At 34.0% G+C, this 15,613-nt stretch overlaps 1 protein-coding gene across 1 annotated transcript in view; it reads right to left on the bottom strand.

Annotated features, from left to right (window-relative positions):
• STT3B (STT3B, catalytic subunit of the oligosaccharyltransferase complex) overlaps positions 1 to 15,306 on the bottom strand; it is a 65,088-nt gene extending 49,782 nt beyond the window's left edge. Inside the window, exons 1-2 of the mRNA XM_008060075.2 lie at positions 15,204 to 15,306; positions 11,662 to 11,949 (exon numbers count right to left, since the gene is read on the bottom strand). Of these exons, the coding sequence (XP_008058266.2) occupies positions 11,662 to 11,934 (273 nt within the window). The 5' untranslated portion in view covers positions 11,935 to 11,949; positions 15,204 to 15,306. The remainder of the gene's footprint in view (positions 1 to 11,661; positions 11,950 to 15,203) is intronic.
• Positions 15,307 to 15,613: the final 307 nt, after the last annotated feature.

Genomic DNA, 15,613 nt, shown 5'->3' with positions numbered 1-15,613 from the left:
TATACAGAATATAGCTAGAGCAGTGAAAAGAGTAGAGCTTTAAATAGTTATATTAGAAAAGTAGAAACAGATAAAGTAACTTAAAACAACCTCAAGAGGTTAGAAAAGAGCAAACCAAATGCAAAGTAGAAGGAAATAATAAGACCAAAACAAAAACAAAATCACCAATAGAAAACAAATATGGGGGGAAAAAAATCAATGAAAACAAAAGTTGGATAAACTTTAGCTAGAATGATCAAGAACAGAAAGAAGACACAAATTACTAATACCAAGAATAAGAGGTTGGACTCAGTAGCTCAGCCTGTAATCCCAGCACTTTGGGAGGCCAAGGCAAGTGGACTGCCTGAGGCCGTGGGTGTGAGACCAGCCCAGACAAATTGGTAAGACCTTGTCTCTACAATAAATCAAAAATTAGCCGGGCGTGGTAGCACGTGCCTGTAGTTCTGGCTACTTGGAAGGCTGAGGTGGAAAGATCGCCAGAGGCCAGCAGGTCGACGCTGGGGTGGCCTTGAGCGTGCCACTGCACTCCAGCCTCGGCGACGGAGTAAGACTCCGACTCAAAATAAATAAATAAAGAAATAAAATAAGAGAGGTAACATCACTACAGACAGTACAGAAATTTAAATAATTTTAAAGGAATATTACAGACAAATTTGTGCCTATAAATTAGACCATTTATATGAAATGAAAAACTTTAAAAAAAGTAAAAATTACCAAATTACTCATGAAGAAATAGAAAATCAATTTAAAATTATGTCACTAAAAAATTAAATTCATAATTGAAAATATTCCTAGATCCAGATAGCTTCAATAGTGAATACTATCAAACAATTAAGGAAGAAACAATACCAATTCTCTAAGAGTTGTTTCAGGAAATATAAAAGGAAACATTACCCTAACTCATTTTAGGATCCTGGAATAACCCTGATACCAAAGCCAGACAAAGACATCACAAGACAAGAAAAATCACAAGCCAATATACCTCACCCATACAGACATAAAATCCTTAATAAAATATAAGCATTGTAAATCTAGCAATGTGTAAAATGGATTATATATCAGGAACAAATGAGGTTTATCTCATGAACAAAAGTTGTTTTAACATCCAAAAATAAAATAATGCAGTGGTTCCCTACTGAGGGTGATTTTGACTCTCAGGGAACATTTAACAATGTCTGGAGACATTTTTGGCTATTACACCGAGAGACAAGAAGAGAATGTCAATGGCATGTAGTGTTTAGAGGCAAGGGATGATGCTGAACATCCTGTAATACACAAAACATCACATACAACAAAGAATTACCTGGCCCAAGACATCACAGACAACAAAGAATTATCTGAGGTTGAGAAACCCTGAATTAAGGTAATAACAAAACCATGTGATCAACTTGACAAAGAAAAAGCATCGGACAAAAATCTTACACCCATTCATTATAAAAGCTCTCAAACCAAAATGGAAAAATTCCTTTAAATATGACACAGGACATCTACCAAAAAACTACAACAAACATCACACTGAATGGTAAAAGTCTGAATGCTTTCCACTTGAAATCCGAACAAGGAAAGGACATCATTCTCATCACTTCTATTCAACATTGTGTTACAGGTTCTGGTCAGAACAATCAGACAAGACAAGAAATAATAATAATTAAAATGTATATAGCAAAGTAAAGGAAGCAGCAAAACACTCTCTTTTTGGGGGGATAGGCAGATAACATGCTCTGATATGTCGAAAATCCTAAGGAATCTAAAAACAAAACGTAAATTTTAACACACAAGTTTAGTAAGGTCACAGAATGCATGATCAATATATAAAAATCTACAGTATCTCCCAATTTTAAAATGTACTATAGTAATCAAGACAGTATGCTAATGAGTTAAGTATGTAAGTAGAGATATCTAGATCAATGGAACATAACAATGTCTAGAAATAAATCCAAAATTATATTTTCTCCCTAATGACAAGTCAAGGATATCCTTTCTTACCACTTCTATTCATCTTGTACTAGAAATCCTACCAAATGCAATAAGACAAGAAAAAGTATACAAACTGGAAAGGAAAAAATAAAGCTTTTTTCCCACAGATGACACGATTATCTATGTAGACAATTCCACAGATTACACAGAAAACCTAATAAGTGATTACAGACAACACCACAGGATACAAAGTTAATCACAAAAGTCAATTTTGTTCCCATATACCAGCAATGAACAACTGAAGTCTAAAATTAAAAATAATACCACTTAGTACACAGTACACATTAGTACACACACACAATTAAATACTTAGGTATAAACCTAACAGAATATATATAGAACCCATATGTGAAAAATCACCAAACTCTGATGAAAGAAATCAAAGGTCTAAATAAATGGAGAGATATTCCACATTTATGACAGGGAGACTGAACATTATTAAGATGTCAGTCCTTCCTATCTTGATGTGTAAATTCAATGCAATCACAATCAATATTTCAACAAATGATTGACTTTGTAGATACTTACAAACTGATTTGAAAGTTTATGTGAAAAGGCAATAGACCCAGAATAGCCAACATGATATTGAAAAAGTTGCAGGACTGATATTACCTGGAACTGATACTACCTGACTCCAAGACTTATTATAAAACTATAGTAATTAAGACAGTGTGTTACTGGAAAAAGAACAAACAGATAAATGGAACAGAACACAGCCCAGAAGCAAACCCACACAAACATACACTGATCTTTGTTTGATAGAAGAATAAAGGCAATACAATAGAAAAAGAAGAGTCTTTTTAACAAATGGTACTGGAACAACTGACATCTACATACAAAAAAAAAAAAAAAAAGAATCTAGACAAAGATCTTACACCATTCACAAAAATTAACTCAACACGAATAACAGACATAAATATAAAATGCAAAACTATAAAACCTGTAGAAAATAACATAGGAAGGCTCTATATTGAAATAAAAGGCAAAATCTAGCTGTAGCCTGTGTACATGGCATAAAAACTACATTCCAGTACAATTTACACACAGCTTGCCTCTTCTGTAATGAGCAAACTCAGTGGAAATTAAGTGAATCTATATGACTGGTCTAAACATACATCTTCTGAAAGAATTTTTTAAATGGAGTGGTCTTAGGGAACAAACTTTTCTATCAACTAGACTACAGTGAAGCACCTTATACCCGCCCCAAGTCTATATAACATGTGGCCAATGACTCTTTTATTAAACAAAGCAGATATAAAACACTTCTATTATCTCAGAAAGTTTGGTTGAAAAGCATCGCTTAAGATCTACAAACATGAGTTATTTTATGTTCTGATTCACAATCCTAGAAAAGCTACTGAATTCCACTTGTGCCTAGGATATGAAAAACTGCAAGAGAATGTTTACACCCTGACAATAAGGAGGAAAAAACCTAGAGAACCTACAAAATAATAAAATAAGCTTTACAGAAAGCTGAAGTAACAAGGCAAATAAATAAGCAAGTGTTAGAATAGCCAAAGATCCTAGGCACAAGAGGAATTTGCACTCACAAGCTCTTTTCATGGGTCCCACCAGGTGGATATGAGAAAGATTTGGAGTCAAGGAGAAGCTCAGTGCTCCTGGTGATACTGTCAGTACAGGGAAAATTAGAAAATATTTGAACAAAAGAAAATGAAAATATAGTATATTAAAATTCATGGAACGCCTACATAATAATTTGTACAGATGTTTGTACGTTAGTTCAAAATGATTTTTAAAATTGTACACAAATGTTCATAGCAGCATTATTTATCATAGTTAAAAAGTAAAAATAACCCAAATGTTAATCAGCTGAAGAATGGCCAAATACAATGTGATAACCATACAATGGAATAGTACCATTCCATAAAAAGAAATAAATTATCTCTATACTCCAACATGAATGACCCTTGAAAATACTATGTGAAGTGAAAGAAGCCAAATATAAAGGGTCACATATCATATTATTCCACTAATATCAAAGTCTAGGAAAGGTAAACTTGCAGAGGGCGAGAGTAGATTATGGTTGCTAAAGGCTGGGGGATGTGGTAATGGGGAGTGACTGATAATGGACATGGGCTTTCTTTTTGTGGCAATGAAAATGTTCTGTAATTGTTCCCTGGTAATAGTGGTACATCTTAGTGAATATACTAAAAGTCACTGAATTCTACATCTTAAAAGAGTAAATTCTATAACATGCAAATTTACTACAAATTATTTTTCAACCAAAAAATGTGTAAAGTGCAGCTAAAGTAGTGCTTAGAGGAAAATTTATAGCTTTAAGTACTTATAATAGATCTCAAATTACTAACTTGGTAATGTAGAAAAATGAAAGCAAAAACTGAAGTAAATCAAAGAAGACCTAAATAAATAGATACCACATTCACAGATCAGAAGACTGAATACTAAGACAACAATTTTCAAATTGACCTACAGAGTCAATGTATTTCCAGACAATATTCTAGAAGGCTTTTTTAAAAGACGTTAATAATATGATTCTAAAATTTACATAAAGTAAAAACTAAAAAGAGCCAAAACAATTCTGAAAAAGAGGAACAATGATTACTTATGCTACATGATTTATTTTTTGTTTGTTTGTTTGTTTTTAGAGTCAGAGTCTCACTTTGTCACCTAGGATAGAGTGCACACGGCCACTGCAGCCTTGACCTGCTGGGCTCAGGCGATCCTTCCACCTCAGTCTTTCAAGTAGCTGAAACCACAGAAGCATGCCACCACGCCTGGTTAATTTTTTGATTTATTGTAAAGATGAGGTCTTGCCAAGTTGCCCAGGCTGGTCTTGCACCCCTGGACTCAGGCAATCCTCTCGCCTCTGCCTCCCAAAGTGCTGGGATAACAGGTATGAGCTGCCTTGCCCAGATAATTTCAAAAGTTTCTATAAACTAATCAAGACAACATGGTATACTGTTTAAAGGACAGACATGTACAGATAAATAGAAGAGTCCCAAAATAGACCCATATGTTTATAGTCAGTTGATTTTGACAGAGCTACCAAGATAGATAATTCAGTGAAGAAAGAACAGTCTTTTAAAACATGAAATTGGACCAACTAAATATTCAAATCCCCCCCAAAAAAGAACCTCAATCATTATCTGGCACCACAGACCATAATCAATTTGAAATAGGTCACAGATTTGAATGCCAAACCTAAAACTTTCAATTAGTAGAAGTAAACTTAAGAGGAAATCTTTATGACCATGGAAGTAGGCAAAAATTTCTTAGATAAGACACCAAAAGTGAAATCAGATAAAAAAGACACATAAATTAAACATTTCTGTTCTTAGAGAGTTACTTAAAAAAAAACAAAAGTAAGCCACAGACTGGAGAAAACATTCACAGAACACATATTTGATCAAAGATTTATTTCTGGGATATATAAAATACTCTTATACTTCTATAGTAAGAAAACAAACAAGACAACCAAAACACAAGCAAGATCTGAACAGATATTTCATCAAGCAGGGATGGCAAGTAAGCACATAAAAAGATGCTCATTATTCACTGGGGAAAAACAAACAAAAGCCAGGAGATACCACTACTGACCTACAAGAATGGGTAAAATTTAAACTTCTGACCGTACTGTGATGGTGAGGTAGAGTAAAATACAACTCTCAATGCACTGGCAGAGGGAAGGCAAAAACGAACACAGCCACTTTGGAAAACAGTTTGGAGGTTTTTATAAACATACACTTATCACACAAATCAGCAATCCAGGCCTAGGCATTTACCAAGAAGAATAATAATATATGTGTAAAGACCCATATGCAAACATTTACTGCCGTTTTATTTATAGTTGCCAAAACCTGAAAAACAAATCTTAGTACATCCGTATAAAGGAATACTACTCAGCAATAAAAAGTAACAAACATGCAGCAACAAGGATGACATATTAAAAAATAATACATGAAATGAAGGAAACCAGACACAAGTCACGCATACTGTTTGTTCTATTCATATGGCATTCTAGAAGAGAAATTCCCAAAGCAGTATAGACATAAAGCCAGAAATCAGATCAGTGGTTGCCAAAAATATGGGATAAGGAGAAGACTGAACATGAAGGTACATGAGGGAATCTTATAAAACCTGTAAGAAGCAATATGATAAACACTGCTCCATGTACTATTCTGAAACGTGTTCTGGTGTTGGTAAATCATAGTGGAATAACAAGTATGTACTTATCTCTTACTATGTTTATACAATGCTCTATACCCTTACATGTATTAACTTAAGTTAATATATAAGTCATATAATGTAGGCACAGGTTAGGGAGTTTAAACAACCAGCAATGATAAGAGATAGAAATCAAACCAAGAGGAAACCAAGTCATGAAAGATTGGTTCCTGAATGTAGTCTTTAATCACTCAATCATGATGAAAATGTTAACCTCTGTAGAACACAAGTCCAAGAGGGTATTCAAAAATATATTTGTCAGCCGGGCTCGGTGGCTCAGCCTGTAATCCCGTGCCTTGGGAGGCTGAGGTGAGTGAATTGCCTGAGCCCGTGGGTTCGAGACCCGCCTGGGCAACTTGGTGAGACCTCATCTCTACAATAAATCAAAAACTTAGCCGGGCGTGGTAGCGCGTGCCTGTACTTCCAGCTACTCGGAAGGCTGAGGCGGAAGGATCACTGGAGCCCAGCAGGTCGAGGCTGCGGTGGCCGGGAGCGGCCACTGCACTCCAGTCTGGGCGACAGAGAGAGACTCCAACTCAAAACAAAAACAAACAAACAAAATATATATTTGTCAACACCAGCTTTTAACAGCAAGAATGCTTCAACAAACAATAATGCTATAACAGGGTACTTTATCTCTTAAATTTAAAAAACATATACCTTGTAAAATAGTTGGTTTAAAAATAACACAAGATGAGTAATTAGACGATTTAACATTTACATTTTAGAGATTACAAAATATGTTCACTTTCATAACCTCATTTGGTCTACAAAAAACTTTCCAGAGTAGCTAAAACTGTAATCATTTTCACTTTCAGTTGGTAATAACTGAATTTTAACTAAATGGTATTATCTATTATAATTTTATAGCCAAAACGGTTTCTATTTTACTTTTGTAGAAAAAGAATAAGATTCAAAGTGTCAAACAATTTGCCAAAAGTTAGGGAGTAACTTTTTAAGGCAGAAGTCAAACACAAGTCTTCTAATTTCAAATACTGGAGCTACTTTTAATAAACCTAATTTACTTAACCATCTTGTTTTTAAAAAGAAAGCAAGGGAAAAACGCACTAGATAACCTCCCAATTCCTGAGTGAGAATGCTTTATCATTCTGTCCTTCTATAATCCTTTAAAGCAATATGATACCTATAATTTTTCCTGATTTTCAACTTCATTTAACTCTGTATAATCAGCATATATGACAGTCTATCTGCTTCATAGTGTGTTCTACAAAAATTTCTATTGAGTTAACCAAACAATATTATGCCACTTAAAAAATAGTGATATAATGGACAAGCGAATCCTAAAACTCTTACGAAAATGCAAAGAACCCCAAACACCCAAAACAATCTTGAAAAAAAGAAACCTGAAGGAGTTATACTTCCAGATTTCAAAACTCACTACAAAGTGACAGTAACGAAACTGTGTGGTACTGGCATAAAGACATGACATACAGATGGCAATGGAATGGAAAGGAACTTAGAGTCTGGAAATAAACCCAGACATCTATTATCAACTGATTTTTGACAAGGATGATCATTCAGTAAATAAAGGATAATTCTTCAACAAATAGTGCTAGGATAACTGGATATTCACAAGCAAAAGAATGAAGCTGAACTCTCTACCTTACAGTATATGCAAAAATTAACTCAAAATGGATCAAAGTCCTAAACGGAAGAAATCAAAATATAAAACTCTTAGAAGAAAACACTCTAAGACATTCAATTAGGCAACTGTATCTCAAATACGACACCTAAAGCATAAGCAATAACAAAAACAGATGAATTAGACATAATAAAAACTAAAACTTGCTGTTCAAAGGACACTATCAGCAGAGTGAAAAGGCAATCTACAGATATACACAGAATAAAGAAAAAACAATGTAAACGTTTCACTACAAAAAAACACAAAATATGGTAATGCAGAAAAGAATGACAAAAACTGCAAGGCATACAGAGAACAAATAGCAAAATAACAGAAATCAGTCCCCTTCTTGATCGGTAATTACTTTAAAATGTATATTACACTCTTCAATCAAAGACAGATTGGCAGAACAACAAACACATGATCCAACTATATGTTGTTACATAAGAGACTGACTTGAAATCCAAAACCACAAATAGATTGAAAGTGAAAGGATAGAAAAAGACATTCCATGCAAATAGTAACCAAAATGGAGCAGGGACAGCTACACTAATACAAGAAAAAACCGATTTTGAACTCTAAAAAAATGTTAAAAGAGAGAATAATATGTTCATAATATATGTTAATAAAAGGTTCAATACAAGAAAATATGGCAATTATAAGCATTTATGAACAACAGACCATTAAAATATATGAAGCAAAAACTGACACAACTGAAGGGAAAAATAAGTTGTCTTACAATAATAGCTGATGACATCAATACCTATTCTTTTTTTAATGAAACATATTTTTTATTTTAAAATTGTGGGGTACAGTTAAGGGTTAGGTATATAAATACGCTTCATTCAGGCATCAATATCTATTCTTAATAATGGATTGAATAAACAGAAGATACAGAAATACAGGATTTAACATAAGCCAACTAGGTCCAACAAAAACATACAGACAACAATAGCATAAACATTCTTTTCGAGCACACATGGAACATTTTACAGGATAAACAACATGCTAGGCCACAAACTAAGTCTCGTTACATTTTGAAAAACACAGCTATCACACAAAGTCTCTTCTCCAACCACAACAAGATGAAATCAGAACTCAGGAATAGAGGGAAAATAAAATCCGAGGAAATTAAACACACTCTTTATCAATGAATCAAAAGTTTTTAATGAGGAAATACTTAGAGACGAATGAAGACAAAAGCCCAACACACCAGACCTGAGGCCCCAACGAGAGCCACTTGCCAAGGGACAGATTTACAGTTATAAATGTCCACATTCACAAACAAGAAAACGGCAAGTGCAAAATCCGGCTTTACGGCTTAAGTTGCGAACCAGAAAAGGAAACGAAGTCAAGCCTTCCGAAAGATGGAAGTAAATAAACAATACACGTCAGAACAAAACAGAGTGCTCACTTGGGCAGAATCTTTCATAACACAGAAAAATCATTGAAATAAAAAGTTGGTTCATTGAAAAGATCAACAAAATAGACAAATCTTTTGTTAGACAGACTAAGAAAAAAGGGAGAAGACTCAAATTACTAAAATCAGAAATGAAAGCAGAGACATTACTTCCAATTCTATAGAAACAAAAAGGATAAGAGAGTACATTATGAGCCTATATATGCCAACAAATTGAATAACCTATATGAACAAATCCTAGAAACACAAAAAGACTAAATCTCACCATGAAATGGAAAATCTGAATAGACTTATAACTAATAAGGAAATTGAACCAGTAATTTAAAATCTCTCCCACTGGGCACAGTGGCTCAAGCCTGTAATCCCAGCACTTTGGGAGGCCAAGGCGAGAGGATTACCTGCGTCCAGGGGTTCGAGACCAACCCGGGCAACTTAGCGAGACCTTGTCTCTACAATAAATCAAAACTTAGCCAGGAGTGGTAAGTGTAGTTCCAGCTACTTGGAAGGTTGAGGTGTAAGACTCACCCGAGCTCAGCAGGTCAAGGCTGTGGCGGCTGTGAGTGTGCCACTGCACTTCAGCCTCAGCGACAGAGTGAGTCTCCAACTCAAAATAAATAAATAAAATAAAATCTTTCCCAACAAAGAAAAGGCCTGGATCTGATGGCCTCACTGGTTAGTTCTACCAAAACACTTAAGGAATTGAACTAACAACAATTCTTCTCAAACTTTTCCAAAAATTGAAGAGAAGGGAACACTTTCTAATTCATTCTATGATGCCAGCATTATCCTCATAGCAAAGCCAGACAAAGACACTACAAGAAAACTATATTATCAATATCTCCTTATAAACTATTAATGCAAAAATCCTTGAGAAAATAATAGCAAACCAAATTCAGCAGCATATTAAAAGGATTATACACCATGACTAAGTGGGACTAATTTCTGAATGCAACAGGCAGAAAATTCAAATTGTAGTTATCTCTGGGTGATTTTTTCTTTACATTTTTCTGTTGTCTAAATTTCCCACACATAGAATATTTTTAAAAATTTGTTATCGAGTGTTTGAAACATATAGAAGGGTAGAGGATATTAAAATAGTTATAAACCTACGTATCCAGACTTTCACAGTCAAACCTAATACATTTGCTTCAAAATATTCCTTTTTACAATTTTTTTTTTTAGCTAACATATGTGGAGCTCCCTTAATACTTTCTACCTCAATGTCATCCGCCCACCCTCAGGAAAAACCACTATCACAACGTTGGTGTACATGAAGGCTATGTATCACATTTTTATACTTCCATTATAGACAAGTATAAACAAACAATATGGTTTGTACTGCTTAAATTTTACACAAATGATGGATCATACTGTAGACACTCTACTGCAACTTACTTTTCCATGTGGCATTATATTATCAAGATCTATCCACATTTACATGCATTATTTTTATAATTAAAAATACACATTGTTTATTAAAACGTGTTGAAATTTTAAGTGTTTTTCTTAGCTGCACGCAACAAACAAGAACAGTTTTTAAAACCATGTTTTGATGAGTACAGCAGCACTGGCAACATCCTGCTGCTTGGCATCATCTTCATCTCTGTGGATACTTTTCTTTTTTCTCTTTTAAACTCAAGATCAAGACACTGTCTATATTAATCACACTGAATACTCTTCTCTAAAATTCCTTGCCAGAGCAAAAATACTCACTAGCCAAGTCGTTTTAAATAATGTAAAATAATTGAAGAAAAAAATTATCCTGCCATTCACCTACCTATCTGAACATATACTTAATATACAAAAAAAGTCAGCTATCTAAAAATATACTTAAATATGCAAAAAAGTACTGATAAAAAATTTTTGGCAATTCCCGTCACTGAACAAGTATGAGTATAAGCTAAAGCTAAAATAATAAATAAAGGTAACCTTTAAAATGAATGAAACAAATATAATCATATTCCATAGAGGAAAAAAACACATTAAGTTTAAATAACTTTGCAACAGCAAAATAATGTTAGTCTTAAAAACAATTCAAAATTCCAAGCCATCAAACCACATTTCAACTTTCCTAGGTAGCTATTTCTTATTTCTCTTCCCCCCAAAACAAAGAAGCAAATAAACAAAAAGTAGGTTGCTTTTTGACAGCCCCCTTTTTTGAGCTATAACTTATAAAGAGAGGCATAAAAGGATTGTTGTGAAAATTAATTTTATCTATATACTAATCTAGTTATATGTAACTAGAGAAAAAAACAGTGCCTGACATTTTTTAATGTTACCCATTATTTATAATGAACAGTTAACAGAGATCTGTTTGCAACTATATAACTGGCAAAAGACAAATGTATACAACTCAAAGCGTTTCAGTAGAAAGGTCCTGAGTATTAAAAGTAGCAAAACATGAAGTATTACTTACCCACAAGTAGTATGTGAACTGAAGTGCAAAAATAGCAATGCCTTCGTTATCAAAGGATCCAGCTACTGACCGAGATATGTACCCTGGCACAATAGCAATAAAACAAGCAGCTAAAAGTCCTGCTCCTTGGTTCCAAAGTTCTCTGGTAAGCAGGAAAGTAGATATAGATGTAAGGCCGCTAAAAGTTGGTGCAAGAAACACACATACATCTCTTATGTGAACTGTTATGTTCAACGTATTCAAAATCCAATGGATAAGGCCAGCTGTTATCATCAACCCTGGGTAAACCTAGGGAAAAAAATATAGAAGATCTAATTACATGTAAAATGAGATATACAAGAACACTAATATAAGTACTCTTCCTAATTATTACATATTTTGTGTACACTAAGTTTGAGAACAAAATCTCAAAAGTTTGCCCTCTTTACAAACTACAAAAAAAATTTTGAATTGGATACAAAGAATAAGCTCATACACAGAGGAATAAACATTTAAGTAAAGATCAGAGAGAATATGAAACAAGAATGATTAAAATTAAAAATGTTATAGTGTTAAACTGTAGGTAACTTCCTTACTGATCCCACTAGCTTTGTGTCACTCCAAAGCACAGTCCTAATCTAACTTATCCTCAAGTTTGGGATTTTAACACACTCCACTTTTGCCCCTCTTGTGTGAGTATAAGGAAATGAGAAAAGAAAGAAAAAACTAAAAAAAAAGGTATGCGCAAAGTTATTCAAGTGGTATTTACAAAAATTCTCCCCTCCTTTCTAGCCCAAGATTTAGAAAGTAAGCAATTTTAGCTAGGAGAAGAAGGACTAGTCAGTTGGTGAACTCAAAGATAGTATTTTGGAACTTCTGAAAGGTTAAAAATTTTTATACTGGAGTGTTTAAGGATGAAAGGGAAATAATAAACCAGAAGAAGTCACTTAACAGTGATACTCACCTTTACTTTAAAAGAGGAGCATGAAACAGTAAAGGGATCCAAAGAACAGTAAATAAGACATTCTTCTTGAGCTATTCCTCAATGATTAAAATGCACATTTGCATCTGCACCCTTAGCTAAATCCTGAAAGATTCTTTTTTTACTCCAGAGCTAGAACTAGAAAGTTTATAAGTTTCCTTTCCTGGCTATCCTATTTAAAACTGTAAGCCCTCCCCCACTCCATGTTCTTTAACTCACTCGTTGGCTTTTTCTCCATAGCACTTATCATCAGCTTATGTATCATCTATTAACTGCTTACGCTCACAAGAAAATAAGCTCCAGAAAAGCAGGAAAATTTTCCCCAGCATTCAGAACAATAACTGGCACAAAGTGGGTGCTCAATACCTACTTCGTGCATGGAAGGAAGAAGGGACAGAGAGAAGGAAGGAAAAAAAATGTGGTAATTCATCATTCTTAACAAATAAAAAATTTTCTTCCATTTCACATTCAACACGGGGTGCCAGTATATTACTTTGTCAGCAATACTGAAAAAAAGTGGAAGTGAATTTGAAAATACTTTCTTTCAAGGTAAGTCAATATACCCATATAATATAGCAGATTGAGCTGACACTGACACACAAGAGTGTGCATCCATGCGCGTGCCCGCGCGCGCGCACACACACACACACAGACACCAGCCAAACTACATAGAAGCACTAAATGAAAGGACCAAAAATAAACCAATAAACTCCAACATAAAAAAAGGTATATTCTAGCTCAAAAGACAGAGTTACCCAAATGCCAAAAAGAAGAAGAAATTAAAAGTAGGTACTGATGTCATGGGAACACACAAGACAGAAGATAAAAAAGACAAACAAACCAGGCCTGATATAGACTTAGGGAATGGAAATGGGGGCTATTCACTCAACACAGAGATCAGAGAGAAGAACTAATTCCAAGAACAAAGTCAGGGACTGTTAATGAAACTAGACTAGACAAACTCCACTCATCTATTAAGGGGAAGCAACTAAGGAACTCTGCCTTCCTTCTAAAGCTCTGAGTAGAAACAAAATCCTAAAGGAGAAATAAGAAACTCCTTCAGATGTGTGAATGTGGGATCCATACTTATAACAACATTAGGTATAAGAAACCTCAAGCTGAGAAATAACCTCTAAAAACTGTCCTAAAAACAGTGAAACCCAGTGAAATGGACTCCAGCAAAGACAAATGAGAAAGATTATTATAAGGATGGTCCCAAGTCCCAGGACATCAGGAGTCCCAGAGAAAACAGGCTTCTACTGAGGATGAATTCAAGATTAAAAATTATGTACCACACAAGAAAACAAATTATAGTCATCAAATATGAATACAATAAAGTATCATCTAAGATTAGCACAAGAACTGCAGGTAACAGCCATCTACCACACCTACTACTCATTTAACCTCTCTCATCATACTGGAGACCAAAGTAACAACACTGTGGTGCCTTCATCTCTATCTCCATCAAGTAATAGAAGATGCCCCAGGCTAGATGCCCATTACCATTATGAAGAACATATTCTTTCTAAACATGGGAAACATTTACAAAATTTGGATACATCCCAGGCCACAAATCAAGTACTGATAAATTTTAAAAGACTGCACTTGCACAGAATTTGTTCTCTAACCACAATATATTTGATGTATGAAGCAAAAAAGATAACTAGGAAAACTTCTTATGTTTTGAAGTTAAATACAATTCAAAATAACCCACAAATCAGGGGAAATAATGAAAATTAAAATAAATTTTGTTTGAAATATTAAAAATAATGCACATCGAAACTTATGTAGTGATTAGTATGAAATTTACAGCTTTAAAATGCATGTGTTAATAATAAAACAGTTGAAAATTACTGAGTAAACCATCTCAAGAAGTCAGAAAAAGCATAAAAATAAGCTCAAGAGAGTGAAAGAAAACAAAATGAAATAAATAAAACACAAAACAAACATATACTAGAGATAATCAACAGAGTCAAAAGAAAATTGATGAACCTCTGTCAAAACTGATCAACAAAAGAAAATAATAAAGCATATATTTATTCCTTAATACAAGACAACATGCTTCTTTGTCTTTCCTTCTCTTCAAAATTCTCCTTACGTCTCAAATCCTAAAGATACTTTGCCTTATGTCATCTTTCTGGACATCAGAAGTCTCCATGAACTATAACACTCAATTACCTGGAATAAGGTAGGGGAGGCTTAGGACTGGAAAAATTAGAATTATCTGATTATTCTAAATTTCTATTTCCTTCCACAAAAATTATTTTTCAGTCACGCTGCTATAAAAGTAAAGCAAAAACACACAAATAACTTGAACTTGAGGTACACTGTCATGGTAGCTCCCTACCCAGCCTCCACCACTTTTCAAAAGAGTGACTCATGTGAGGAAACCCCCAACAGGTTGGGGAGTAGAAGGATGCATCAAGAGAAGATCCTAAATACTGGACAACCAAGTAACAGAAAAATGTATTAGCTAATTATACAAAGTTTTCTTTCAAGAATTCCCATCACCTTAGCCATTAATGACTTACTCAAATAATAAAATTTTATAATTAATATAAATAATTGCTAATATACTTACAGTACCACCTACTATTCTTCCTAGTGGATACCATGCTCTTTCATCAAACCAATTTAAAAATTCATAGAACCCATGAGATGCAAGATGATGTGTTGACCTATAGTTAAACCTAGAGAAAAAGAGAAAAAAAAGTTATAAAACTGCCTAATAGACAGAAATAGCTCTATCTTTCTTTATATTAAACTCTATGACTACATAAATATGTCTCTGATTCCAAAGTTATCAAACTTGAATAACACAAAGTAATCTGAAAATACCAAAGGAATATGCTTATACCTGTAATATAACTAAAAGCAAGACCCCTCTTTTTCCTTTCTCCCCAAAAAACCATGCCTACAAAACTAGCAATGTTCAAATTAACATTTAGCTGTTGCTTGGGGTCCATGTGGTAGGTTATAAATTTGAGTTAA

This window comes from Carlito syrichta, unplaced genomic scaffold, assembly GCF_000164805.1.
Source record: "Carlito syrichta isolate Samal-C Ts95f unplaced genomic scaffold, Tarsius_syrichta-2.0.1 Scaffold304511, whole genome shotgun sequence".
In the NCBI taxonomy this organism is placed as follows: Eukaryota; Metazoa; Chordata; class Mammalia; order Primates; family Tarsiidae; genus Carlito; species Carlito syrichta.
The sequence above is the reverse complement of the archived record's forward strand: the minus strand, read 5'-3'. Positions and strand labels throughout refer to the sequence as shown.